Here is a 27,214-nt window from a genome sequence, read left to right as displayed (position 1 = left end):
GACGTTCAAAATATAAAACATTCTCATGCATTTTAATCCAACCATCCGTTTTCTACCGCACCTGCTCAAGATGTCGCATTAATGGTAAGAAGTATTATATATTTGTTAAAAAGAAAAAGAGACTTATTATACTCTACAAATGTTGGTCATACTTAAAAATGCACACATTTAATTGTATTCGGTGTTGAAATATGTTATATGGCTCTTACGGAAATACATTTTGAAACATTTGGCTTTCATGGCTCTCTCAGCCAAAAAGGTTCCCGACCCCTGGGCTATTGCAAGAAATTTATGAATTTCACCATCTACAGTGTTACGGTGTAGATGTTCACCCGAAATGTGTTTGCCATTCTTGTTTGGGGTGGGTTCACAGTGTGGCGCATATTTGTAACAGTGCTAAAGTTGTTCATACGGCCACCCTCAGTGTGACCTGTATGGCTGTTGACCAAGTATGTGTTGCGTTGCATTCACTTGTGTGTGTGTGTGTGTGTGTGTGTGTGTGTGTGTGTGTGTGTGTGTGTGTGTGTGTGTGTGTGTGTAAAAGCCACAAATATTATGTGACACACTGTTAGTATGGAGGAAAAGCGGACGTGACGACAGGTTGTAGAGAACGCTAAAGGCAGTGCCTTAAATGCACGCCCCCAATATAGTTGTCCAGGTGGAAATCGGTAGAAATTCGGAAGAATGGTTGCCCAAGGAGATTTTCGGGAGGGGCACTGAACTTCGGGAGTCTACCGGGAAAATTAGGAGGGTTGGCAAGTATGAGTATTAGCGGTGAATGCGGTGTTATACAGCGGCACCGACGCTGTATAACACCGGCGGGCCAGCTCTAATGCTAAATTGATATTGCCTCAAGGGCCAAATTAAATTACACGGCGGGCCAGAGTTTGACACCCATGACTTAGAACATCAAATATGTTGTCTTTGTAGCATATTCAACTGCATATGGGTTGAAAATGATTTGCAAATCATTGTATTCCGTTTATATTTACATCTAACACAATTTCCCAACTCATATGGAAACACTCTCAACTCAGTTTATTCCCCCAAATATTGATATCATTTTGAGACTATTTTATATATGGAAGAGGGTTTAGTGGGTGTGCCTCACAATACGAAGGTCCTGGGTTTGATCCCGGGCTCGGGGTGTTTCTGTGTGGAGTTTGCATGTTCTCCCCGTGAATGCCTAGGGTTCCCCCCCGGGTACTCCGGCTTCCTCCCAAGCCAGTGATCTTTCAAGATATGTTGTACAAGTATAGGAGGAGCGATCCATCAAAATAAATGATTGTTGTGTATTATATATTATATATATATATATGATAATAATATAATTGGACTGCGCCAAGCATGGCCGGCTCTACGCAGGGGCAAGAGGGGGCAGATTCCCTTAAATAAATGTCTTGCCATTCAAATCAAAATTTGAGAAAGCAAATTTTAATAAACTCACAAGATTACTACATTAAAAGTTGACAAAATTATCTGCAGCAGCGGAAAAACCCGCCGAGAAATGGACACACACGATATAGTAGTGTCGGCTTCCCTCTCATCCCTCCCTCCGCTGTGCGTGTATTCACCATTCCACAGGCTGCGCAGCAGACACACACCCCTCAGCCCTCAGTAAACATCCAATCACTGTTGCAGTATGAAAGTAAAAGAAAAGGAAAAGTTGTCTACATTTATCATATACGTGTTAGGGTGGGTGTATTTGTGTAGTCTTATCTGTCATAAACACGTTTATCGTCGCGGGCTTTCGGTGCTACGGAGTTCCGTTTTTTTTTCTACAACTTGACGAGAGCAGTGACAGCGGAGGCTCTGAGCAGCAGTGGTTTGGAAGGCAGAGAGCCTCCACTGTCCCTGTAACAAGCTACAAGTCATTTATCATGCTGTTAATGAGGGTAAAAATGAAACATAAGGTATATATCCTGTTTAGCAGTCCTCCTCTGCTGTCCTCTGTTCAGAGCGGAGCGGCCCGTTGTACTTAGCAACGGTCTGGCAATCGACTGCTGGAATTCTTTTTCTGTTGTTTTTCTTGTAATTCTACATAGTCAACCTTTAATGTTTCGATCTACATTTTGCAATAAACAAATTATAAGTTTCATTTGATACGACCAAGACACCTAAAAACAAAAACACAGCCGTTTTCATCAATTTACAAGCAAGTGGGCAACACACACACATTGGAGTGAATTAATTTTCTGCCCAAATGAGTGCCCATGTTCTGTTTTATAAATTAGTTTGAGATTATTTTTTATCATTATTCATCAGACTACCTTTCAGTTTTGTAAATATCGACTGTAGTGTGTGAAGTCCTACTTTGGGTCAAAATTTATTTGAGAGTTAGGCCATCCAGTTAGGATAAATGTTATGTTGTTGGTTGATCAAATCTGGATGAAGGATGTTTTATTTTATTTTATTCATTTATTTTTATTTTTCGGTTTCCCCCCTCTGAGGGATTGCCACCTTATTGTGGTCAGGGGGTTTGCGGTCCTCAGTGACCGTAAGAGCTATACCAGCAGGAGCTTAGTCTTCAGGTGGGACACCCAAGTTGGACAGGTCTGAAGGTATAGAGGCCTGACAAAGTGCAATCCACTACTCCGGGTTGGACACATAGCTAAAGACCCATTTCAATGAAGAAAGCATCGTTACTATAAGCACAGAAAAAAAAGTGCTGGAGCATGATGTGTACACATGATGCCCCCTTCACATTTCTGACTGCCCCCTCATAAAAGCATGCCTAGAACCGCCCCTGCTTGGCAAGGCTGTCCTTTGTCACCGATTCTGTTCATAACTTTTATGGACTGAATTTCTAGGCGCAGTCAAGGCGTTGAGGGGTTCCGGTTTGGTGGCCGCGGGATTAGGTCTCTGCTTTTTGCAGATGATGTGGTCCTGATGGCTTCATCTGGCCGAGATCTTCAGCTCTCACTGGATCGGTTCGCAGCTGAGTGTGAAGCGGCCGAAATGAGAATCAGCACCTCCAAGTCCGAGTCCATGGTTCTCTCACGGTAAAGTGTGGAATGCCATCTCCGGGTTGGGGAGGAGACCCTGCCCCAAGTGGAGGAGTTCAAGTACCTAGGAGTCTTGTTCACGAGTGGGGGAAGAGTGGATCGTGAGATCGACAGGCGGATCGGTGCGGCGTCTTCAGTAATGCGGACGTTGTACCGATCTGTTGTGGTGAAGAAGGAGCTGAGCCGGAAGGCAAAGCTCTCAATTTACCGGCCGATCTACGTTCCCATCCTCACCTATGGTCATGAGCTTTGGGTCATGACCGAAAGGATAAGATCACGGGTACAAGCGGCCCAAATGAGTTTGGGTCTCTCCCTTAGAGATAGGGTGAGAAGCTCTGCCATCCGGGAGGAACTCAAAGTAAAGCCGCTGCTCCTCCACATGGAGAGGAGCCAGATGAGGTGGTTCGGGCATCTGGTCAGGATGCCACCCGAACGCCTCCCTAGGGAGGTGTTTAGGGCACGTCCAACCGGTAGGAGGCCACGGGGAAGACCCAGGACACGTTGGGAAGACTATGTCTCCCGGCTGGCCTGGGAACGCCTCGGGATCCCCCGGGAGGAGCTGGACGAAATGGCTGGGGAGAGGGAAGTCTGGGCTTCCCTGCTTAGGCTGCTGCCCCCGCGACCCGACCTCGGCTAAGCGGAGGAAGATGGATGGATGGAATAATATAATATATGTGTATTATATAATATATATTCAAGTGTGTGAATTACCTGTCTCAGACAGGTAATTCTGCACAGGCGAGTCTTTAGAGAGAAGCAATGTTAAAGACTAGCTTTGATGCATAATGCATTTCATCACATCTGCATTCATAAATGTTGGAGTCGCTCAAACTGTTCATTTGAGGACAAAAGGAAGTCAAGTGAGTTCAAAATTCAAAAAGATAAATAAGGCCTTTTCCGTTCTCATTTTGATAATTTTGGTGCCAGAAATGGACGCTCTAGTATATATTTGCTTTCCTCCGCCGCTTCATTACATCCACCTAAGGCATGCGTGTCAAACTCTGGCCCGCGGGCCAAATAATTAGGGTCCTTGGCCCATGGCAAAGGACTCCACAGGATACATTGATTACTGATTACTAGATGTGCTGGAGGAATATCCTACTTAAAATATTACATTGGGTAACACTTACTAATGTGTGTGTGTGTGTGTGTGTGTGTGTGTGTGTGTGTGTGTGTGTGTGTGTGTGTGTGTGTGTGTGTGTGTGTGTGTGTGTGTGTGTGTGTGTGTGTGTGTGTGTGTGTGTGTGTGTGTGTGTGTGATATCACATTGGGTAACACTATTGATTACAAGTGAGGGTGATGAAGTGAAGTGAATTATATTCATATAGCGCTTTTCTCTAGTGACTCAAAGCGCTTTACATAGTGAAACCCAATATCTAAGTTACATTTAAACCAGTGTGGGTGGCACTGGGAGCAGGTGGGTAAAGTGTCTTGCCCAAGGACACAACAGCAAAGACTAGGATGGTGGAAGCAGGGATCGAACCTGGAACCCTCAAGTTGCTGGCACGGCCACGCTACCAACCGAGCTGTACCGCCCCAATGATAGTTGTGTGATATCATCACACTAGGTAACACTTACTAATGATACGAGTGTGTGTGTGTGTGTGTGTGCGTGTGTGCGTGTGTGCGTGCGTGCGTGCGTGCGTGCGTGCGTGCGTGCGTGCGTGCGTGCGTGCGTGTGTTTGAGTGAAGAGATCACGCTAGGGAACACTTACTAATGATTACAAGTATGTGTGTGATGATATCACACTAGGTAACCCTTGATAATGATTACAAGTGTGTGTGTGTGTGTGTGTGTGTGTGTGTGTGTGTGTGTGTGTGTGCGCGTGTGTGTGTGTGTGATATCACACTAGGTAACCCTTGATAATGATTACAAGTATGTGTGTGTGATGATAATGATTACAAGTATGTGTGTGTGATGATAATGATTACAAGTATGTGTGTGTGATGATATCACACTAGGTAACCCTCTATAATGATTACAAGTATTGCTTGTGGACTTTTTTCCGACTTCTCCATTGTTTGTTGTAGTAATAAACCTTGTGGCGCCACCTGGTGTTTGATTAAAAAAAAAGTATTTTGTTTGAATAATTTGAAAAGAAAAGTTTTAGCTTTATTACTGCACTATTATTTTTATTTTCTATTACGTTTTTTCCTCACACATAGGCATGGGTACCTTTCACATGGGAACCGATACAGTGCCTGGGGATCGGTATCAAGACTCAACAGTACACATGTACAGTACATGTTACACAGTGTGTAGTGTACACTTACACATGTTACACAGTGTGTAGTGTACACATATACATGTTACACAGCGTGTAGTGTACACATGTACATGTTACACAGTGTGTAGTGTACACATATACATGTTACACAGCGTGTAGTGTACACATATACATGTTACACAGCGTGTAGTGTACACATGTACATGTTACACAGCGTGTAGTGTACACATATACATGTTACACAGCATGTAGTGTACACATATACATGTTACACTGTGTGTAGTGTATACATATACATGTTACACAGCATGTAGTGTACACATATACATGTTACACAGCGTGTAGTGTACACATACACATGTTACACAGCATGTAGTGTACACATATACATGTTACACAGCGTGTAGTGTACACATATACATGTTACACAGCATTTAGTGTACACATATACATGTTACACAGCGTGTAGTGTACACATACACATGTTACACAGCGTGTAGTGTACACATGTACATGTTACACAGCGTGTAGTGTACACATACACATGTTACACAGCGTGTAGTGTACACATACACATGTTACACAGCGTGTAGTGTACACATGTACATGTTACACAGCGTGTAGTGTACACATGTACATGTTACACAGCGTGTAGTGTACACATATACATGTTACAGTGTGTAGTGTACACATATACATGTTACACAGTGTGTAGTGTACACATATACATGTTACACAGCGTGTAGTGTACACATGTACATGTTACACAGCGTGTAGTGTACACATGTACATGTTACACAGCGTGTAGTGTACACATGTACATGTTACACAGTGTGTAGTGTACACATGTACATGTTACACAGCGTGTAGTGTACACATGTACATGTTACACAGCGTGTAGTGTACACATGTACATGTTACACAGCGTGTAGTGTACACATGTACATGTTACACAGCGTGTAGTGTACACATGTACATGTTACACAGCGTGTAGTGTACACATGTACATGTTACACAGCGTGTAGTGTACACATGTACATGTTACACAGCGTGTAGTGTACACATGTACATGTTACACAGCGTGTAGTGTACACATGTACATGTTACACAGCGTGTAGTGTACACATGTACATGTTACACAGCGTGTAGTGTACACATGTACATGTTACACAGCGTGTAGTGTACACATGTACATGTTACACAGCGTGTAGTGTACACATGTACATGTTACACAGCGTGTAGTGTACACATATACATGTTACACAGTGTGTAGTGTACACATGTACAGTACATGTAGACTAAAAGAATGCAGGTTATGGCAGTTTATGAAAACAAATTAAAGTAATATATACGACTTGTCCAGGGTGTACCCCGCCTTCCGCCCGATTGTAGCTGAGATAGGCGCCAGCGCCCCCCGCGACCCCAAAAAAAGGGAATAAGCGGTAGAAAATGGATGGGATGGATATGTTGTAGCTGTTATGATTGACTTAGGGGAGATGACGACACAGACACCAGGGAACTGTATAGCTCTAAGTATTTTATTATATATATTATAATATATATATATATAATAATCAAACAATAATAAATATATTAAGGAAATTGAGTTTGACAAAATCCAAGAGTGTGTATGGTGTAAGACTGTCTGTAGATTAGCTGTTGAATGTTACCGTAAATGTTGAACAAGAGACGAGGAACTCCAGGGGAGAGAGAACTCTACAGGTCCGAGTCCAAAGCAGGGGAATTCAAGGATCGAGGGAGGCAGTCAGAGTCCAGAGGGAGATCCAGGGAAAAGTGAGACGCACAGCTCACTTTCTAGGCGACGAAGGGTACTGCGGGAACGACACAAGAAAACACACACTGAAAACACGGAAGGGCAAACACACAGAGAGTAGGATAGCATCAAGCAGGATGGGGCTAACTGTACGCAAACAGAAGGTTATATTCCGGCCCGGGATGGCAGGTTGTGCCGGCTTATGAAGGCAGCTCGCTCATCACGGGCAGGAGCGCTGATTGTAGATTGTCTGCAGTTGCGAGGAGGCACGCCCGCAGCGGAATGAGAGCGCCTGTGGCCTGTGGCCTTGGCCCGCGGTGAGGTCAGGACGCAAAAATGAGGCCCTGGCCTGTGACAGAGGCTCCTAGAATAAAATCACACAAAGTCTGACGCTATGTTTAACTTTTATTACCAATCTTCTGATAACAAACAGCACAATTCCAACAGGTTTTACCTCCTGTCCAAACCACACCAACAAACCATCCTTACATGACATGATGGTGTGACACCACCAATACATGACATGATGTTGTAACCCCACCAATACATGACATGATGTTGTAACCCCACCAATACATGACATGATGTTGTAACCCCACCAATACATGACATGATGTTGTAACCCCACCAATACATGACGTGATGCTGTGACACCACCAATACATGACATGATGTTGTAACCCCACCAATACATGACATGATGTTGTAACCCCACCAATACATGACATGATGTTGTAACCCCACCAATACATGACATGATGTTGTAACCCCACCAATACATGACATGATGTTGTAACCCCACCAATACATGACATGATGTTGTAACCCCACCAATACATGACATGATGTTGTAACCCCACCAATACATGACATGATGTTGTAACCCCACCAATACATGACATGATGTTGTAACCCCACCAATACATGACGTGATGCTGTGACACCACCAATACATGACATGATGTTGTAACCCCACCAATACATGACATGATGTTGTAACCCCACCAATACATGACATGATGTTGTAACCCCACCAATACATGACATGATGTTGTAACCCCACCAATACATGACATGATGTTGTAACCCCACCAATACATGACATGATGTTGTAACCCCACCAATACATGACATGATGTTGTAACCCCACCAATACATGACGTGATGCTGTGACACCACCAATACATGACATGATGTTGTAACCCCACCAATACATGACATGATGTTGTAACCCCACCAATACATGACATGATGTTGTAACCCCACCAATACATGACATGATGTTGTAACCCCACCAATACATGACGTGATGCTGTGACACCACCAATACATGACATGATGTTGTAACCCCACCAATACATGACATGATGTTGTAACCCCACCAATACATGACATGATGTTGTAACCCCACCAATACATGACATGATGTTGTAACCCCACCAATACATGACGTGATGCTGTGACACCACCAATACATGACATGATGTTGTAACCCCACCAATACATGACATGATGTTGTAACCCCACCAATACATGACATGATGTTGTAACCCCACCAATACATGACGTGATGCTGTGACACCACCAATACATGACATGATGTTGTAACACCACCAATACATGACATGATGTTGTAACCCCACCAATACATGACATGATGTTGTAACCCCACCAATACATGACATGATGTTGTAACCCCACCAATACATGACGTGATGCTGTGACACCACCAATACATGACATGATGTTGTAACCCCACCAATACATGACATGATGTTGTAACCCCACCAATACATGACATGATGTTGTAACCCCACCAATACATGACATGATGCTGTGACCACTAATAAACGACATGATTTTCCGACGCCACCAACACACGCCATGATGCTGCATGCATGTCTTTCACTGGCAATGTAAGCGTGTGATTCAGCCATTGTGAAAACCTATCTGTGTCCTCTTCTCTCCTTCATTCATGCAAGGCAATTACTCTCACATTGTGTGTGTGTGTGTACGTACGTACGTGTGTGTGTGTGTGTGTGTGTGTGTGTGTGTGTGTGTGTGTGTGTGTGTGTGTGTGTGTGTGTGTGTGTGTGTGTGTGTTTAGTGAGCATTTAGAGGAAGAAAGATGCTGAGATTGTAAATGAGTGACTCAGCCTGATGCCAGAATGTAAAGTAATGGCCAAATTTAAATGAGCACACACACACACACACACACACACACACACACACACACACACACTTGCAGATACACAGCACTGAAGCTGACACCCTGTGTAAAGATTATAAATTGCTTTGCAAGCTCACAGGTGATCTTGCTGGAGAGTCGTGACTGACTTAAGCAAGGGCACAACTCCAAGTAACAATATATACACACACACACACACACACACACACACTCACACACACTACACAGCAGAGATACACATCTATTTTTTTGTCTTAGTCAGCTGACTTCATGTCTCACATGTCTTTCCTTCTCGTGCCAATCGCTGGCTGTATGACACAATGTCTGTCAACATCATAAAGTGATACTGTGCAATATCATAAAGTGATATTGTGCAACATCATGAAGTTATACTGTGCAAAATCATAAAGTGATACTTTGCAAGATCATAAAGTGATACTGTACAACATAAAGTGATACTGTACAATATCATAAAGAGATATTGTACACAATCATAGTGATACTGTGCAATATCATAAAGTGATACTGTGAAGCATCATAGAGTGATACTGTGCAACATCATAAAGTGATACTTTGCAAGATCATAAAGTGATTCTGTGCAAGATCATAAAGTGATACTGTGATGATGAGTGGGTGTGACGTGTGAGGTGTTGTTGTTGTTGAGAGACAACGTGAGCGTATTGGTGTGCACTCAGCTTGCATGCTGGCTTCACCTCAACTGACTCTTTGACTGACATGAACCTTCTACAGTCACATCTGTGTTGGACACCACATGTCTGTGCAGAGAGACACCACATGTCTGTGCAGAGAGACACCACTTGTCTGTGCAGAGAGACACCACTTGTCTGTGCAGAGAGACACCACTTGTCTGTGCAGAGAGACACCACTTGTCTGTGCAGAGAGACACCACATGTATGTGCAGAGAGACACCACTTGTCTGTGCAGAGAGACACCACTTGTCTGTGCAGAGAGACACCACTTGTCTGTGCAGAGAGACACCACTTGTCTGTGCAGAGAGACACCACTTGTCTGTGCAGAGAGACACCACTTGTCTGTGCAGAGAGACACCACTTGTCTGTGCAGAGAGACACCACATGTATGTGCAGAGAGACACCACTTGTCTGTGCAGAGAGACACCACTTGTCTGTGCAGAGAGACACCACTTGTCTGTGCAGAGAGACACCACATGTCTGTGCAGAGAGACACCGCATGTCTGTGCAGAGAGACACCGCATGTCTGTGCAGAGAGACACCGCATGTCTGTGGAGAGAGACACCGCATGTCTGTGCAGAGAGACACCGCATGTCTGTGCAGAGAGACACCACATGTCTGTGCAGAGAGACACCACACACAATTGTCTGTTGTGGCCTCCTTTTATACCTTATATACCTTATACACCTTGTAAACCTTATATATATACCTTATACACTTTACATAACTTATATACCGTATACACCTTATATACCCGATATACCTTACTCACATATACACTTTATATACCTTATATACCTTTATATACCTTGTATACCTTATACACTTTATATACCTTTATATACCTTGTATACCTTGTATACCTTATATACCTTTACATACCTTATACACCTTATACACCTTATAAACCTTGTGCACCTTATACACCTTTTATACCTTATATACATTATATACCTTATTCACTTTGTACATTTTATATACCTTATATACCTTATTTACCTTATAAACCTTGTACACCTAATACACCTTATATACATTATACAACTTATATACCTTATACACTTTATAAACCATAAATAACTTATACACCTTACATACTTTATTGAACCTTATACACCTTATACACTTTATATACCATGTATAACTTATACACCTTATATACCTTATACACCTTATATACCTCATACACCATGTATGCCTTATACACCTTATATACCTTATACACAGTATACCCCTTATATACCTTATATACATTTATATACCTTATACACCTTATATACCGTGTATACCGTATACTTCTTATATACCCTATATACATTTATATACCTTATATACCTTATACACCTTATATACCTTATAAACCTTGTGCACCTTATATACCTTTTATACCTTATATACATGATATACCTTATTCACTTTGTACATTTTATATACCTTATATACCTTATTTACCGTATAAACCTTGTACACCTAATACACCTTATATACATTATACAACTTATATACCTTATACACTTTATAAACCATAAATAACTTATACACCTTACATACTTTATTGAACCTTATACACCTTATACACCTTATACACTTTATATACTATGTATAACTTATACACCTTATATACCTTATACGCCTTATACCCCCTCTATGCCTTATATCTTATACACTTTATATACCATGTATAACTTATACACCTTATATACCTTATTTACCTTATACACCTTATATACGTATACCCCTTATATACCTTATATACATTTATATACCTTATACACCTTATATACCGTGTATACCGTATACTTCTTATATACCCTATATACATTTATATACCTTATACACCTTATATACCTTATATACATTTATTTACCTTCTACACCTTATACACCTTACATACATTATACACCTTACATACATTATACACCTTATATACCTTATACACCTTACATACATTATACACCTTACATACATTATACACCTTATATACCTTATACACCTTATATACCTTATATACATTTATTTACCTTCTACACCTTATACAACTTATACACCTTACATCCATTATACACCTTATATACCTTACATACTTTATACCTCTTATATACCTTGTAGACGTTTGACACCTTATATACCTTATAAACCTTCTACACCTTACATACCTTATACACCTTATATACCTTGTATACCTTATATACCTTTTATACCTTATACACCTTATATACCTTATACACCATATATACCTTGTACACCTTATATACCTTATACACCTTATACAGCTTAGAGGTGTATAAGGTATATACATCATAAATGAATCTTTCAGCACATACACAATGTTGACATCTATAGTTATATTTGATAAACAATCATAAATGGATCTTTCAGATTATATCAGAAAATAAGAGTTGTAGAAAGGATTGGAACCTCAAGACAGCCATGACCTTATGTTCTTCACAAGTGTACGTACACTTTTGACCACCACTGTATATATAACACATTAACAATATATTTGTTTACATGAGCTGAAAAAAAATATTAAAATTTGACTTTAAAAACTGGCAACTCAGTCACCAGAATTTTACAGTAAAAACAGTTTTATACAGCATATACAAGAGTGGAATAAATGTAAAAACAACATCACTGTTTTTAGTGGGAAAATTAAATCAACAGAACTGCAAGTTTTAGTTTTTTTTTAACCGTAAAATCTTCTTGTTTTAATTATTTTGTTAGTTTTTTTAATGTTTTCGTGTCCTACTGTATATGGAAAAAACAGTAACAAGGATGATTTTACAGTAAAAAAAAAAAACTCAGTCGGAGGAATTTAACCGTAAAATTTATTGTCAATCTTACAGTCTACAAATTTATTGATAATTTGTTTTGAAATCATAAGTCAAGCAGATATTTAAGTACAGTGTTTATCTTTATTTTAACCAAAAATATTTTTGATATACATGATAATATAATATTGCATTTTTAGAAGATATGCAGTACATGTCAAAAGGGAAATAAATATATTTAGTAAGAAAATATTTTATTAACGCGGATTATTTCCTGGCTTTCGTGGACCACATAAAATAAAGTGGCAGGCCACATTTGGCCCCCGGCCCTTGAGTTTGACACCTGTGGTTTAAGACTTTCAAAGCCATTTAAAACTACCGTGGCAGTTATTTCCATTTTTCATACCATTCCCTTCAAATGCAGGGCGGGTGGTGTAGTTCCATGACAGGCCAGCAGGTGTCGGTAAGCGTAAAAGGCACCAGAAGGGAAGCAGAAGAAGAATTCACCTCATGTGACTTTGTCCCGGTCAGTCTGCTACTAAATAGTTTTACCAACCGTCTTCGAGACCACTGGCACATATAAGTTCAAATTATACGCAACTTTTTATCAGAAATGACTACAGTGGAGGATGCATGTGCATGTAGGAGCCAGTCTGCCCCACAACAAGAGGATAGCAACAACAACATCGGACTGCACTTGGATATAAAAAAGCAGACTCGCGCAAAGCTCTGCAGGTAAACCTCGACCATATATGGAGATATCTGCTGATATCACTTTGGTCAATGTATCGCCTGAGTCTCGAATTCCAAACATCTCCTTCAGAGCGAGTATAATTATTTCATCAATGTCTCCTTCAGGGTTTTATGTCACATGTTTGGGACTTATGGACAAAAACAGCGAGGAAAAAGTTGGTTTTATTGTCAAAAATACCTTTTTGTATTCGGTGCAAGAAAGGACGATTCTACCTTCCCACGTTTGAAAAGATCTTCCTTTGAAAGAAAGATTGTTTTGTCTCATTTTTCAAGAAAAAAACAATCCATCCATCCATTCATTTTCTACCGCTTGTCCCTTTCGGGATGCTGGAACCTATCGCAGCTGCATTTGGGCGGAAGGCGGTGTACACCGTGGACAAGTCACCGCCTCATTACAGATAGACAACATTCACACACTAGGGACTATTTAGTGTTGCCAATCAACCTATACACAGGTGTATTTATTTGGAGGTGGGAGGGGCCTATCCCCGGGTGTATGTCTTTGGAGGTGGGAGGGGCCTATCCCCAGGTGTATGTCTTTGGAGTTGGGAGGGGCCTATTCCCAGGTGCATGTCTTTAGAAGTGGGAGGGGCTTATCCCCAGGTGTATGTCTTTGGAGGTGGGAGGGGCCCATCCCCAGGTGTATGTCTTTGAAGGTGGGAGGGGCCCATCCCCAGGTGTATGTCTTTGGAGGTGGGAGGGGCCTATCCCCAGGTGCCTGTCTTTAGAGGTGGGCGGGGCCTATACCCAGGTGCCTGTCTTTAGAGGTGGGAGGGGCTTATCCCCAGGTGTAGGTCTTTGGAGGTGGGCGGGGCCTATCCCCAGGTGTATTTCTTTGGAGGTGGGAGGGGCCTATCCCCAGGTGTATGTCTTTGGAGGTGGGAGGGGCCTATCCCCAGGTGTATGTCTTTGAAGGTGGGAGGGGCCCATCCCCAGGTGTATGTCTTTGGAGGTGGGAGGGGCCTATCCCCAGGTGCCTGTCTTTAGAGGTGGGCGGGGCCTATACCCAGGTGCCTGTCTTTAGAGGTGTGAGGGGCTTATCCCCAGGTGTATATCTTTGGAGGTGGGAGGGGCCTATACCCAGGTGCATGTCTTTAGAGGTGGGAGGGGCTTATCCCCAGGTGTAAGTCTTTGGAGGTGGGAGGGGCGTATCGCCATATATATATATATATATATACTTTTAAATTAAAAAAAGACTAAGTTTATGACACATATCTTTGTGACCCTCATAAACATGACAGCTTTACAGCAAATTTAACACAAATATAAATATAATATAAATATCAAACACTGCCTGCAGGACATTTGTGTAAACAAGGCAGCTGTGTGGAAAAAGAACATTTACTGGCATCAATTACAAAATGACATGTTTTGTATGTGTGTGTGTGTGTGTGTGTGTGTGTGTGTGCGCGTGCATGTGTGTGTGCGTGTGTGTGTGCGTACATGCGTGTGTGTGTGCGTACATGCGTGTGCCAACCAACACACCGTGGTCATGCAGGGCAGAACATTCCATCTTCTGGTGATTATTTGATGTTGTGTTGGTCCTCAGGACACGATTGGATGGATGACACGTCATCCAACGCTGATGTTCTTTTCACTAATTGAGTGGTTTGTGTGTGTGTGTGTGTGTGTGTGTGTGTGTGTGTGTGTGTGTGTGTGTGTGTGTGTGTGTGTGTGTGTGTGTGTGCGCGTGTGTGTGTGTGCGCTGCCCTCGGCACGCATCACCACGCCGTGGAAATAGACTGCATCATCTCGTGAGCTGTCTGCAGCATCATACTCCCGTCTCCTAGCAACCATGCAGGAGAAGGGCTCACTCGGGCAACGCTGTGTGTGTGTGTGTGTGTGTGTGTGTGTGTGTGTGCGTGCGTGCGTGCGTGCGTGCGTGCGTGCGTGCGTGCGTGCGTGCGTGCGTGCGTGCGTGCGTGCGTGCGTGTGTTTTGCTGATATTGGATGAGGTTTGCTTCACGGTGGCAGAGGGGTTAGTGCGTCTGCCTCACAATACGAAGATCCTGCAGTCCTGGGTTCAAATCCAGGCTCGGGATCTTTCTGTGTGGAGTTTGCATGTTCTCCCCGTGACTGCGTGGGTTCCCTCTGGGTACTCCGGCTTCCTCCCACTTCCAAAGACATGCACCTGGGGATAGGTTGATTGGCAACACTAAATTGGCCCTAGTGTGTGAATGTTGTCTGTCTATCTGTGTTGGCCCTGCGATGAGGTGGCGACTTGTCCAGGGTGTACCCCGCCTTCCGCCCGATTGTAGCTGAGATAGGCGCCAGCGCCCCCCGCAACCCCGAAAGGGAATAAGCGGTAGAAAATGGATGGATGGATGAGGGTTGTAGGAATGAGTGTGTAGTCTCAGTCCTGCAGGGAGCATCAATATCAACTCGACATTCACTATTAAAGGCCTACTGAAATGAGATTTTCTTATTTAAACGGGGATAGCAGGTCCATTCTGTGTGTCATACTTAATCATTTTGCAATATTGCCATATTTTCGCTGAAAGGATTTAGTAGAGAACATGTTGCGATCCACTACTTGGATCACCACATATTGTTTATACTTCCAGTTGTTGTATCACTCTGTCGTTCTACCCTCTTACTTCCTGTTTTAGTCAGTCACCATAGTTGCTCATTGATCCCACCTGCTAATCACAGTTTCTGCACACCTGTCGGTTGGTAGAGTGGCCGTGCCAGCAACTTGAGGGTTGCAGGTTCGATTCCCGCTTGTGCCATCCTAGTTACTGCCGTGGTGTCCTTGGGCAAGACACTTTGCCCACCTGCTCCCAGTGCCACCCACACTGGTTTAAATGTAACTTAGATATTGGGTTTCACTATGTAAAGCGCTTTGAGTCACTAGAGAAAAGCGCTATATAAATATAATTCACTTCACTGTCACTTCTGATTACTTCCCTATTCAAGCCCGTCCCTTTTCTTTCTGGGTTCATAATTTGCTTTCCCGCAACGAGTTACGCCTGCACTCCGTCACGTATGTACATTCTTGCTAGCTTTTCACGCTACGCCATTTGTTCATTCCAGCTCTCATGCTACATGTTTTTTTTTACTCTTTTATGTGCCTACGTGCCAGTTTAGTTCTCATTGTTGTATATCCCAGCTTTCATGCTAGCGTCTTTGGTTTGCCTTTTTATTATCACCAGTGTTTTGTTTCATAGATCCTTTTCGTTATATAAATTGTTTATATCTTACCTTTGCTGTTTTCACTTATTGACGCATCCACGAGGGAATCAAACCCGACACCACGATGCCAAACAGGCGTAACAGAACATCCACGATAAAGTTTGCAACTTTCGGTGCTAAGAGAAAAGCCTTGCCTGTACCGGAAGTCGCAGACGATGACGTCACATGTTTGATGGCTCCTCACATATTCACATTGTTTTTAATGGGAGCCTCCAACAAAAAGTGCTATTTGGAACAAGAAAACGACAATTTCCCCATTAATTTGAGCGAGGATGAAAGATTTGGGTTTGAGGATATTGATAGCGACGGACCAGAAAAAAAACACCAACGCGATTACATTGGGACGGATTCCGGTGTTTTTAGACACATTTAGTAGGTTAATTCTGGGAAATCCCTTATTTTTCTATTATGTTGCTAGTGTTTTAGTGAGTTAAATAGTACCTGATAGTCGGAAGGGTGTGTCCACGGGTGTCTTGACGCCAATGTCTCAGGGGAGTTGACGGCAGCTTTTCTCCGGTATGAAGCGACTTTTTAACCACAATTTTCTCACCAAAACCTGCTGGTTGACATTCCGTTGTGTTAATGTTCTCTTGACCGCTCTGATCCATAGTAAAGTTTCACCTCCAGGAATTTTAAACAAGGAATCACCGTGTGTTTGTGTGGCTAAAGGCTAAAGCTTCCCAACTCCATCTTGCTACTGTGACTTCTCCAATGTTAATTGAACAAATTGCAAAAGATTCAGCAACAAAGATGTCCAGAATACTGTGTAATTATGCGATTAAAGCAGACGACTTTTAGCTGTGTGTGTGTGTGCAGCGCTCATACTTCCTAAGAACCTGTGACGTCTTGCGTACACGTCATCATTACACGACGTTTTCAAGACGAAACTCCCGGGAAATTTAAAATTGCAATTTAGTAAACTAAAAAGGCCGTATTGGCATGTGTTGCAATGTTAATATTTCATCATTGATATATAAACTATCAGACTGTGTGGTCGCTAGTAGTGGCTTTCAGTAGGTCTTTAATACCACAAAAGAAACTTAGAAGATATATTTTTGGTTCACCTCAATGATAATAATTGTACTAGTTACATAGTACCACCATAATGACATTAAATACAGTGGTGTAGTAGACCTAATTATTTTTAAGTACCACCATAATGACAACATTAAATACAGTAGTGTAGTAGACCTAAGTATTCATGAAGTACCACCATAAAAACTAAATGAAATACAGTAGTTTAGTAAACCTAAGTATTCATTAAGCACCACCATAATGACATTAAATACAGTAGTGTAGTAGACCTAAGTATTCATTCAGTACCATCATAATGACATTAAATACAGTAGACTAAGTATTCATTAAGTACCACCATAAAAATTACATTAAATACAGTAGTGTAGTAGACCTAAGTATTCATTAAGTACAACCATGAAAATGACATTAAATACAGTAGTGTAGTAGACCTAAGTATTCATTAAGTACCACCATAATGACAACATTAAAATACAGTACTGTAGTAGACCTAAGTATTCATTAAGTACCACCATAAAAACTACATTAAATACAGTAGAGTAGTAGACCTAAGTATTCATTAAGTACCACCATAAAAACTACATTAAATACAGTAGTGTAGTAGACCTAAGTATTCATTAAGTACCACCATAAAAACTACATTAAATACAGTAGTGTAGTAGACCTAAGTATTCATGAAGTACCACCATAAAAACTAAATTAAATACAGTAGTGTAGTAAACCTAAGTATTTATTAAGCACAACCATAATGACATTAAAACAGTAGTGTAGTAGACATAAGTATTCATTCAGTACCATCATAATGACTACATTAAATACAGTAGACTAAGTATTCATTAAGTACCACCATAAAAATTACATTAAATACAGTAGTGTAGTAGACCTAAGTAATCATTAAGTAGCACCGTAATGACAACATTAAATACAGTAGTATAGTAGACCCTAAGTATTCATCAAGTTGAATACAAATACATTAAATACAGTTGTGTAGTAGACCTTAGTATTCATTAAATACCACCATAATGACAACATTAAATACAGTAGTGTAGTAGACCTAAGTATTCATTAAGTACCACCATAATGACAACATTAAATAAAGTAACATAGTAGACCTAAGTCTTTTTTTAAGTACCACCATAAAAACTACATTAAATACAGTAGTGTAGTAGACCTAAGTATTCATCAAGTACCACCATAATGACAACATTCAATACAGTAGTGTAGTAGACCTAAGTATTCATTCAGTACCACCATAATGACTACATTAAATACTGTAGACTAAATATTCATTAAGTACCACCATAAAAATTACATCAAATACAGTAGTGTAGTAGACCTAAGTATTCATCAAGTTAAATACAAATACATTAAATACAGTTGTGTGGTAGACCTTAGTATTCATTAAGTAAAACCATAATGACTACATTAAATACAGTAGCGTAGTAGACCTAAGTATTTTTTAAGCGCCACCATAAAAACTACATTAAATACAGTAGTGTAGTAGACCTAAGTATTCATTAAGTACCACCATAATGACAACATTAAATAAAGTAACATAGTAGACCTAAGTCTTTTTTTAAGTACCACCATAAAAACTAAATTAAATACAGTAGTGTAGTAGACCTAAGTATTCATCAAGTACCACTATAATGACAACATTCAATACAGTAGTGTAGTAGACCTAAGTATTCATTCAGTACCACCATAATGACAACATTAAATACTGTAGACTAAATATTCATTAAGTACCACCATAAAAATTACATCAAATACAGTAGTGTAGTAGACCTAAGTATTCATCAAGTTAAATACAAATACATTAAATACAGTTGTGTGGTAGACCTTAGTATTCATTAAGTAAAACCATAATGACTACATTAAATACAGTAGCGTAGTAGACCTAAGTCTTTTTTTAAGCGCCACCATAAAAATTACATTGAATACAGTAGTGTAGTAGACCTAAGTATTCATTCAGTACCATCATACTGACTACATTAAATACAGCAGACTAAATATTCATTAAGTACCACCATAATAATTACTTTAAATACAGTAGTGTAGTAGACCTAAGTATTCATCAAGTTAAATACAAATACAGTAAATACAGTTGTGTAGTAGACCTAAGTATTCATTAAGTACCACCATAAAAATTACTTTAAATACAGTAGTGTAGTAGACCTAAGTATTCATTAAGTACCACCATAATGACAACATTAAAATACAGTAGTGCAGTAGACCTAAGTATTCATTAAAAAACAGGCAGAAGCTGTTTTAACAAGTATATTTCATATATTTGGCCACTGTAACAACACACAGTTTGAACAGTAACACTGTGTCTGAGTAGAGGAAAATCAAATCAAGATATTCTTTGGCGTTCCAGGAGATGGAGCCCACTCACCACCAGTGGTACTAAAGTGGACAAATATGATGGTAATATTTTCATAATCAGTGGTAATATTAAGTGAATGTAGTTTTGCATACAAAAGTGTATATTTTAGAAGATAAAAAAAATTAAATATGAAAAGTATAGAGTGACATGGAAAGAAATATATTTATTTAACTTATTTGAAAGAAAAATCAATCAATCAATCAATGTTTACTTATATAGCCCTAAATCACTAGTGTCTCAAAGGGCTGCACAAACCACTACCACATCCTCGGTAGGCCCACATAAGGGCAAGGAAAACTCACACCCAGTGGGACGTCGGTGACAATGATGACTATGAGAACCTTGGAGAGGAGGAAAGCAATGGATGTCGAGCGGGTCTAACATGATACTGTGAGAGTTCAATCCACAATGGATCCAACACAGTCGCGAGAGTCCAGTCCAAAGCGGATCCAACACAGCAGCGAGAGTCCCGTTCACAGCGGAGCCAGCAGGAAACCATCCCAAGCGGAGGCGGATCAGCATCGCAGAGATGTCCCCAGCCGATACACAGGCGAGCAGTACATGGCCACCGGATCGGACCGGACCCCCTCCACAAGGGAGAGTGGGACATAGGAGAAAAAGAAAAGAAACGGCAGATCAACTGGTCTAAAAAGGGAGTCTATTTAAAGGCTAGAGTATACAAATGAGTTTTAAGGTGAGACTTAAATGCTTCTACTGAGGTGGCATCTCGAACTGTTACCGGGAGGGCATTCCAGAGTACTGGAGCCCGAACGGAAAACACTCTATAGCCCGCAGACTTTTTTTGGGCTTTGGGAATCACTAATAAGCCGGAGTCCTTTGAACGCAGATTTCTTGCCGGGACATATGGTACAATACAATCGGCAAGATAGGATGGAGCTGGACCGTGTAGTATTTTATACGTAAGTAGTAAAACCTTAAAGTCACATCCTAACGTCACCATTTACGACAATTGATTGAAAAAGGTTAGTTTTAAGAGATGGCGTCAAATAGCATCTTGAAGAAGACGTGGTCGTCATCTCTGACTAAAGGTCAATAAAAAAGGGTTAAAAAAAAGCTTGTTAAAAAGTTACATTTTGGGGGACTAAATGTGTCCAATGAAGAAAAGGTGCTATCAGGATACATAAATGACTTTGGATGAGATAATATTGTGAGCATACGTACATTTGTAAGAAGAAGTAGTTTTCAGACAAAATAATATTACAGTCCTCACTATTTTTAACAATGTTGTAATATTTTTTGTCAGTGGGATATTAAAACGTGTGTAATGATACAAATGAAATGAACAAATAATATTTGAATTAAAAAGTTAAAGTACCAATGATAGTCACGCACACACCAGGTGTGATGAAACTACCCTCTGCGTTCGACCCATCCCCTTGTTCGCCCCCTGAGAGGTGAGGGGAGCAGTGAGCAGCAGTGGGGGCCGCGCCCAGGAATCATTTTTGGTGATTTAACCCCCAATTCCAACCTTTGATGATGAGTGCCAAGCAGTGAGGGAACGGCTCCCATTTTTATAGTCTTTGGTATGACTCGGCCGGGGTTTGAACTCACAACCTCCCCATCCCAGGCCGGACACTCTAACCACTAGGCCACTAATATAAGCTCCGCCCACTCCTCTCTGAACTCATTTTGTTTTGTATCCCGAAAGTCTTCACCTTTGACACATTTTGCTGTTACAGCCTTGTTCCAAAATGGAGTAAATTCATTGTTGTCCTCAAAATTCTACACACAATTCCCCGTAATGATGATGTGAAAGGTGATTTCAAATATTTTTGCGAATATATTATACACAATATATGTATAAGTATTTGTATCCTTTGCTCATGACTTATTTGATGCCTCTTCAAGGCTTTGTGCATGTTGTACTTTCTTCCCTGTGCACAACGCGCTGAACTAATGGTGTTTGATGAATCCCAGGAACAGGTGTGCTACTGTGCCTAATATTGTGGCGTCCATGGTGTCTTTCCCCCCACCGCCTGCCGACTCCTGTCATTTCCTGCCCTTCCTCTGCCGCCCATGAGCAAACGCTGGCAGACGAGTTTTACCACAGAAATGTTTGTGTGTGTTGCAGTGCTGAGCATAGGAGAAGGAGGCTTCTGGGAAGGCAGCGTCAAAGGCAGGACGGGATGGTTTCCTGCTGACTGTGTGGAAGAAGTTCAGATGAGGCAGTTTGACCCCCGGCTCGGTAAGATGCTTCTTTGTCAACGGAGTGTGTCACCTGACTGTGTCACCTGAATGTGTCACCTGACTGTGTCACCTGACTGAGTCACCTGACTGTGTCACCTGACTGAGTCACCTGACTGAGTCACCTGACTGTGTCACCTGACTGTGTCACCTGACTGAGTCACCTAACTAAGTCACCCGACTGTGTCGCCTGACTGTGTCACTTGACTGAGTCACCCTACTGTGTCACTTGACTGTGTCACCTGACTGAGTCGCCTGACTACGTCACCTGACTGAGTCACCCTACTGTGTCACTTGACTGTGTCACCTGACAGAGTCACCTGAATGTGTCACCTGACTGAGATACCTTACTGTGTCACCTGACTGAGTCACCAGACTGAGTCACCAGACTGAGTCAACTGAATTGTGTCACCTGACTGAGTCATCTGAATGTGTCACCTGACGGTGTCACCTGACTGAGTCACCTGACTGAGTCACCCGACTGAGTTAGCTGACTGAGTCACCTGACTGTGTCACCCGACTGAATGTGTCACTTTACTGAGTCACCTAAATAAGTCACATGACTGTGTCACATGAATGTGTCACCTGACTGAGTCACCTGACTGAGATACCTGGCTGTGTCACCCGACTGAATTACCTGAATGTGTCACTTTACTGAGTCACCTAAATAAGTCACATGACTGTGTCATATGAATGTGGCACCTGACTGAGTCACCTGACTGAGTCACCTGACTGAGTCACCTGACTGAGTCACCTGACTTTGGCGCCTGTTTGTGTCACCTGACTGAGTCACATGACTAATTCACCTTACTGTGTCATCTGAATGTGTCACCTGACTGAGTCACCTGACTGTGTCACTTGACTGAGTCAACTGACTGAGTCACCTGACTTTGTCACCTGACTGAGATACCTGACTGTGTCACCTGACTGAGTCACCTGACTATGTCACCTGAATGTGTGTCACCTGACAAAGTTACCAGACTGAGTCACCTGAATTGTGTCACCTGACAAAGTTACCTGACTGAGTCACCTGAATGTGTGTCATTTGACTGTGTCACCTGACTGAGTCACCTGACTGTGTGTCATCTGACTGTGTCACCTGACTGCGTCACTTGACTGAGTCACCTGACTGTGTGTCATCTGACTGTGTCACCTGACTGCGTCACTTGACTGAGTCACCTGACTGAGACACCTGATTGTGTGACCTGACAAAGTTACCAGACTGTGTAACTTGACTGTGTTACCTGACTGAGTCACCTGACTGAGTCACCTGACTATGTCACCTGAATGTGTGTTATCTGACAACATTACCTGACTGGGTCAACCTGAATTGTGTCACCTGACAAAGTTACCTGACTGAGTCACCTGAATGTGTGTCATCTGACTGTGTCACCGGACTGAGTCACCTGACTGTGTGTCATCTGACTGTGTCACCTGACTGTGTCACCTGACTGTGTGTCATCTGACTGTGTCACCTGACTGTGTCACCTGACTGAGTCACTTGACTGAGTCACCTGACTGAGTCACCTGATTGTGTGACCTGACAAAGTTACCAGACTGTGTCACTTGACTGTGTTACCTGACTGAGTCACCTGACTGAGTCACCTGATTGTGTGACCTGACAAAGTTACCAGACTGTGTCACTTGGCTGTGTTACCTGACTGAGTCACCTGACTGAGTCACCTGAATGTGTGTCACCTGAATGTGTGTCACCTGAATGTGTGTCACCCGACAAAGTTACTTGACTGAGTCACCTGAATTGTGTCACCTGACAAAGTTACCTGACTGAGTCACCTGAATGTGTGTCATTTGACTGTGTCACCTGACTGAGTCACCTGACTGTGTGTCATCTGACTGTTTCACCTGACTGCGTCACTTGACTGAGTCACCTGACTGTGTGTCATCTGACTGTGTCACCTGACTGCGTCACTTGACTGAGTCACCTGACTGTGTCACCTGACTGAGTCACCTGACTAAGTCACCTGACTGCGTCATCTGAATGTGTCACCTGACTGAGTCACCTGACTGAGTCACCTGACTGAGTCACCTGAATGTGTCACCTGACTGAGATACCTGACTGTGTCACCTGACTGAGTTACCTGAATTGTGTCACCTGACTGAGTTACCTGAATTGTGTCACCTGACAAAGTTACCTGACTGAGTCACCTGAATGTGTGACCTGACAAAGTTACCAGACTTTGTCACTTGACTGTGTTACCTGACTGAGTCACCTGAATGTGTGTCATTTGACTGTGTCACCTGACTGAGTCACCTGACTGTGTGTCATCTGACTGTTTCACCTGACTGCGTCACTTGACTGAGTCACCTGACTGTGTGTCATCTGACTGTGTCACCTGACTGCGTCACTTGACTGAGTCACCTGACTGTGTCACCTGACTGAGTCACCTGACTAAGTCACCTGACTGCGTCATCTGAATGTGTCGCCTGACTGAGTCACCTGACTGTGTCACTTGACTGAGTCACCTGAATGTGTCACCTGACTGAGATACCTGACTGTGTCACCTGACTGAGTTACCTGAATTGTGTCACCTGACTGAGTTACCTGAATTGTGTCACCTGACAAAGTTACCTGACTGAGTCACCTGAATGTGTGTCATCTGACTGTGTCACCTGAATGAGTCACCTGATTGTGTGACCTGACAAAGTTACCAGACTTTGTCACTTGACTGTGTTACCTGACTGAGTCACCTGACTATGTCACCTGAATGTGTGTCACCCTAATCACATTTTTTGACTAAGGCTGCATTTGAGTTTGGATTTGTGTCATGTTGCCAGATGTGATTGGAGTTGTGTTAGCAGCAGCAACTAGTGTCATGTTGCCAGGTGTTGATGTCAGGTGCGATTGAACAAGGACACACGTTGACACACGCACTAATCAATATGTCCAAGTTGTATGACTTAACTTCCTTTCTTTCACTCATCCCTCAACTTTTATTGTGAAAAGGAAGCAGGAAATCAAAAGATGGAATAAACTTTTCTAAAAGTGCAGGAAGTTCAATGCCACTTTACTCTGAAAGTTGCCCTCCGAGCTCCCATTTATCTTTGGTGAGGTAAAAAATGGTGACTGAGAGAGTGGGGGTGAAAAAAGAGGAAAGAAGGTGAAGGCGCAGAGCAAATGTATTGATCGGGCTCATTAGGAGTGATGTGTTATTTGGACTCATCAAACATGGCGTCATGGCCTCAATTCGTGCCTCCGGTCACATGCTCTGGCCAGCAGCCCGTGCGAGGCCTGAATGGTTTGCACGTGCTAATAGAGGACACAACTTTCTAATGACTGCTGCAAAATAGCTGCAGGCCACTCATTTTCACCGATGTCTCGGTCAATCTCTGGGCTGCAATCTGTTGGGATCAGAGCCCGCCCTCCATCCTGCTCTCCACCAATAGGAAAGAAGCGGCCATGCCTTCATTTTTCACCACTCCACCTGCAGCCTTCAGGAGCGTAATCATTTCTCGAGCTGATGGAAAAAGCAACTTGAACAAGCTTACTTTTTGTGCTCCTTCACTCCATCCCCACGGCGCCACACTCCAGTGACTCACGCCGCATGAATCAGTCGCGTCAGGCCAGGTCGGCTATTTTTAGATCGGCCATTAAGAAGTTGTGGAATGTGTCTGCACTCCCTCGGAATGCATAAACATCAGCGATGCTGCGGCAGTGTCGCGACGAGGGAGGGAGGGACACAACTTGATGTACACTTGGCTGATTGTGGCCTTTTAGTGGTGGTCCTCCAACCAGGCACCGCAAGTCCCACATTTTAGTGGTGGTCCTCCAACCAGCCAACGCAAGTCCCCCACTTTGGGGGGGGGGTTCTCCAACCAGCCACCGTAAGTCCCACATGTTAGTGGTGGTCCTCCAACCAGCCACCGCAAGTCCCACATTTTAGTGGTGGTCCTCCAACCAGCCACTGCAAGTCCCACATGTTAGTGGTGGTTCTCCAACCAGCCACTGCAAGTCCCACATGTTAGTGGTGGTCCTCCAACCAGCCAACGCAAGTCCCACATTTTAGTGATGGTTCTCCAACCAGCCACCGTAAGTCCCACATGTTAGTGGTGGTCCTCCAACCAGCCACCGCAAGTCCCACATTTTAGTGGTGGTCTTCCAAACCAACCACTGCAAGTCCCACATTTTGGGGGTGGTCTTCTAACCAGCCACTGCAAGTCCCACATGTTAGTGGTGGTCCTGCAACGAGCCACCACAAGTCCCACATGTTAGTGGTGGTTCTCCAACCAGCCACAACAAGTCCCACATTTGAGTGGTGGTCCTCCAAACCAACTACTGCAAGTCCCACATTTTGGGGGTGGTCTTCCAACCAGCCACTGCAAGTCCCACATGTTAGTGGTGGTCCTGCAACGAGCCACCACAAGTCCCACATGTTAGTGGTGGTTCTCCAACCAGCCACTGCAAGTCCCACATTTTGGGGGTGGTCCTCTAACCAGCCACTGCAAGTCCCACATTTTGGGGGTGGTCCTCCAACCAGCCACTGCAAGTCCCACATTTGAGTGGTGGTCTTCCAAACCAACCACTGCAAGTCCCACATTTTGGGGGTGGTCTTCCAACCAGCCACTGCAAGTCCCACATGTTAGTGGTGGTCCTGCAACGAGCCACCGCAAGTCCCACATTTTAGTGGTGGTCCTCCAACCAGGCACCGCAAGTCCCACATTTTAGTGGTGGTCCTCCAACCAGCCACGGCAAGTCCCACATGTTAGTGGTGGTCCTGCAACGAGCCACCACAAGTCCCACATGTTAGTGGTGGTTCTCCAACCAGCCACAACAAGTCCCACATTTGAGTGGTGGTCTTCCAACCAGGCACCGTAAGTCCCACATTTTAGTGGTGGTCCTCCAAACCAACCACCGCAAGTCCCACATTTTGGGGGTGGTCCTCCAACCAGCCACCGCAAGTCCCACATTTTGGGGGTGGTCCTCCAACCAGCCACCGCAAGTCCCA

General features: G+C 42.7%; 1 protein-coding gene across 4 annotated transcripts in view; it reads left to right on the top strand.

Annotated features, from left to right (window-relative positions):
* The window catches only part of shank3a (SH3 and multiple ankyrin repeat domains 3a), a 444,336-nt gene that overhangs the window by 350,424 nt on the left and 66,698 nt on the right, over nt 1–27,214 (top strand). For all 4 annotated transcript variants that reach the window (XM_061896187.1, XM_061896188.1, XM_061896191.1 and 1 more), the window contains one exon: nt 22,138–22,251. In XM_061896187.1, the coding sequence (XP_061752171.1) occupies nt 22,138–22,251 (114 nt within the window). The remainder of the gene's footprint in view (nt 1–22,137; nt 22,252–27,214) is intronic.

Source organism: Nerophis ophidion, linkage group LG03, assembly GCF_033978795.1.
Source record: "Nerophis ophidion isolate RoL-2023_Sa linkage group LG03, RoL_Noph_v1.0, whole genome shotgun sequence".
Lineage (NCBI taxonomy): Eukaryota > Metazoa > Chordata > Actinopteri > Syngnathiformes > Syngnathidae > Nerophis > Nerophis ophidion.
This window is presented reverse-complemented; position numbering and strand designations above follow the sequence as displayed.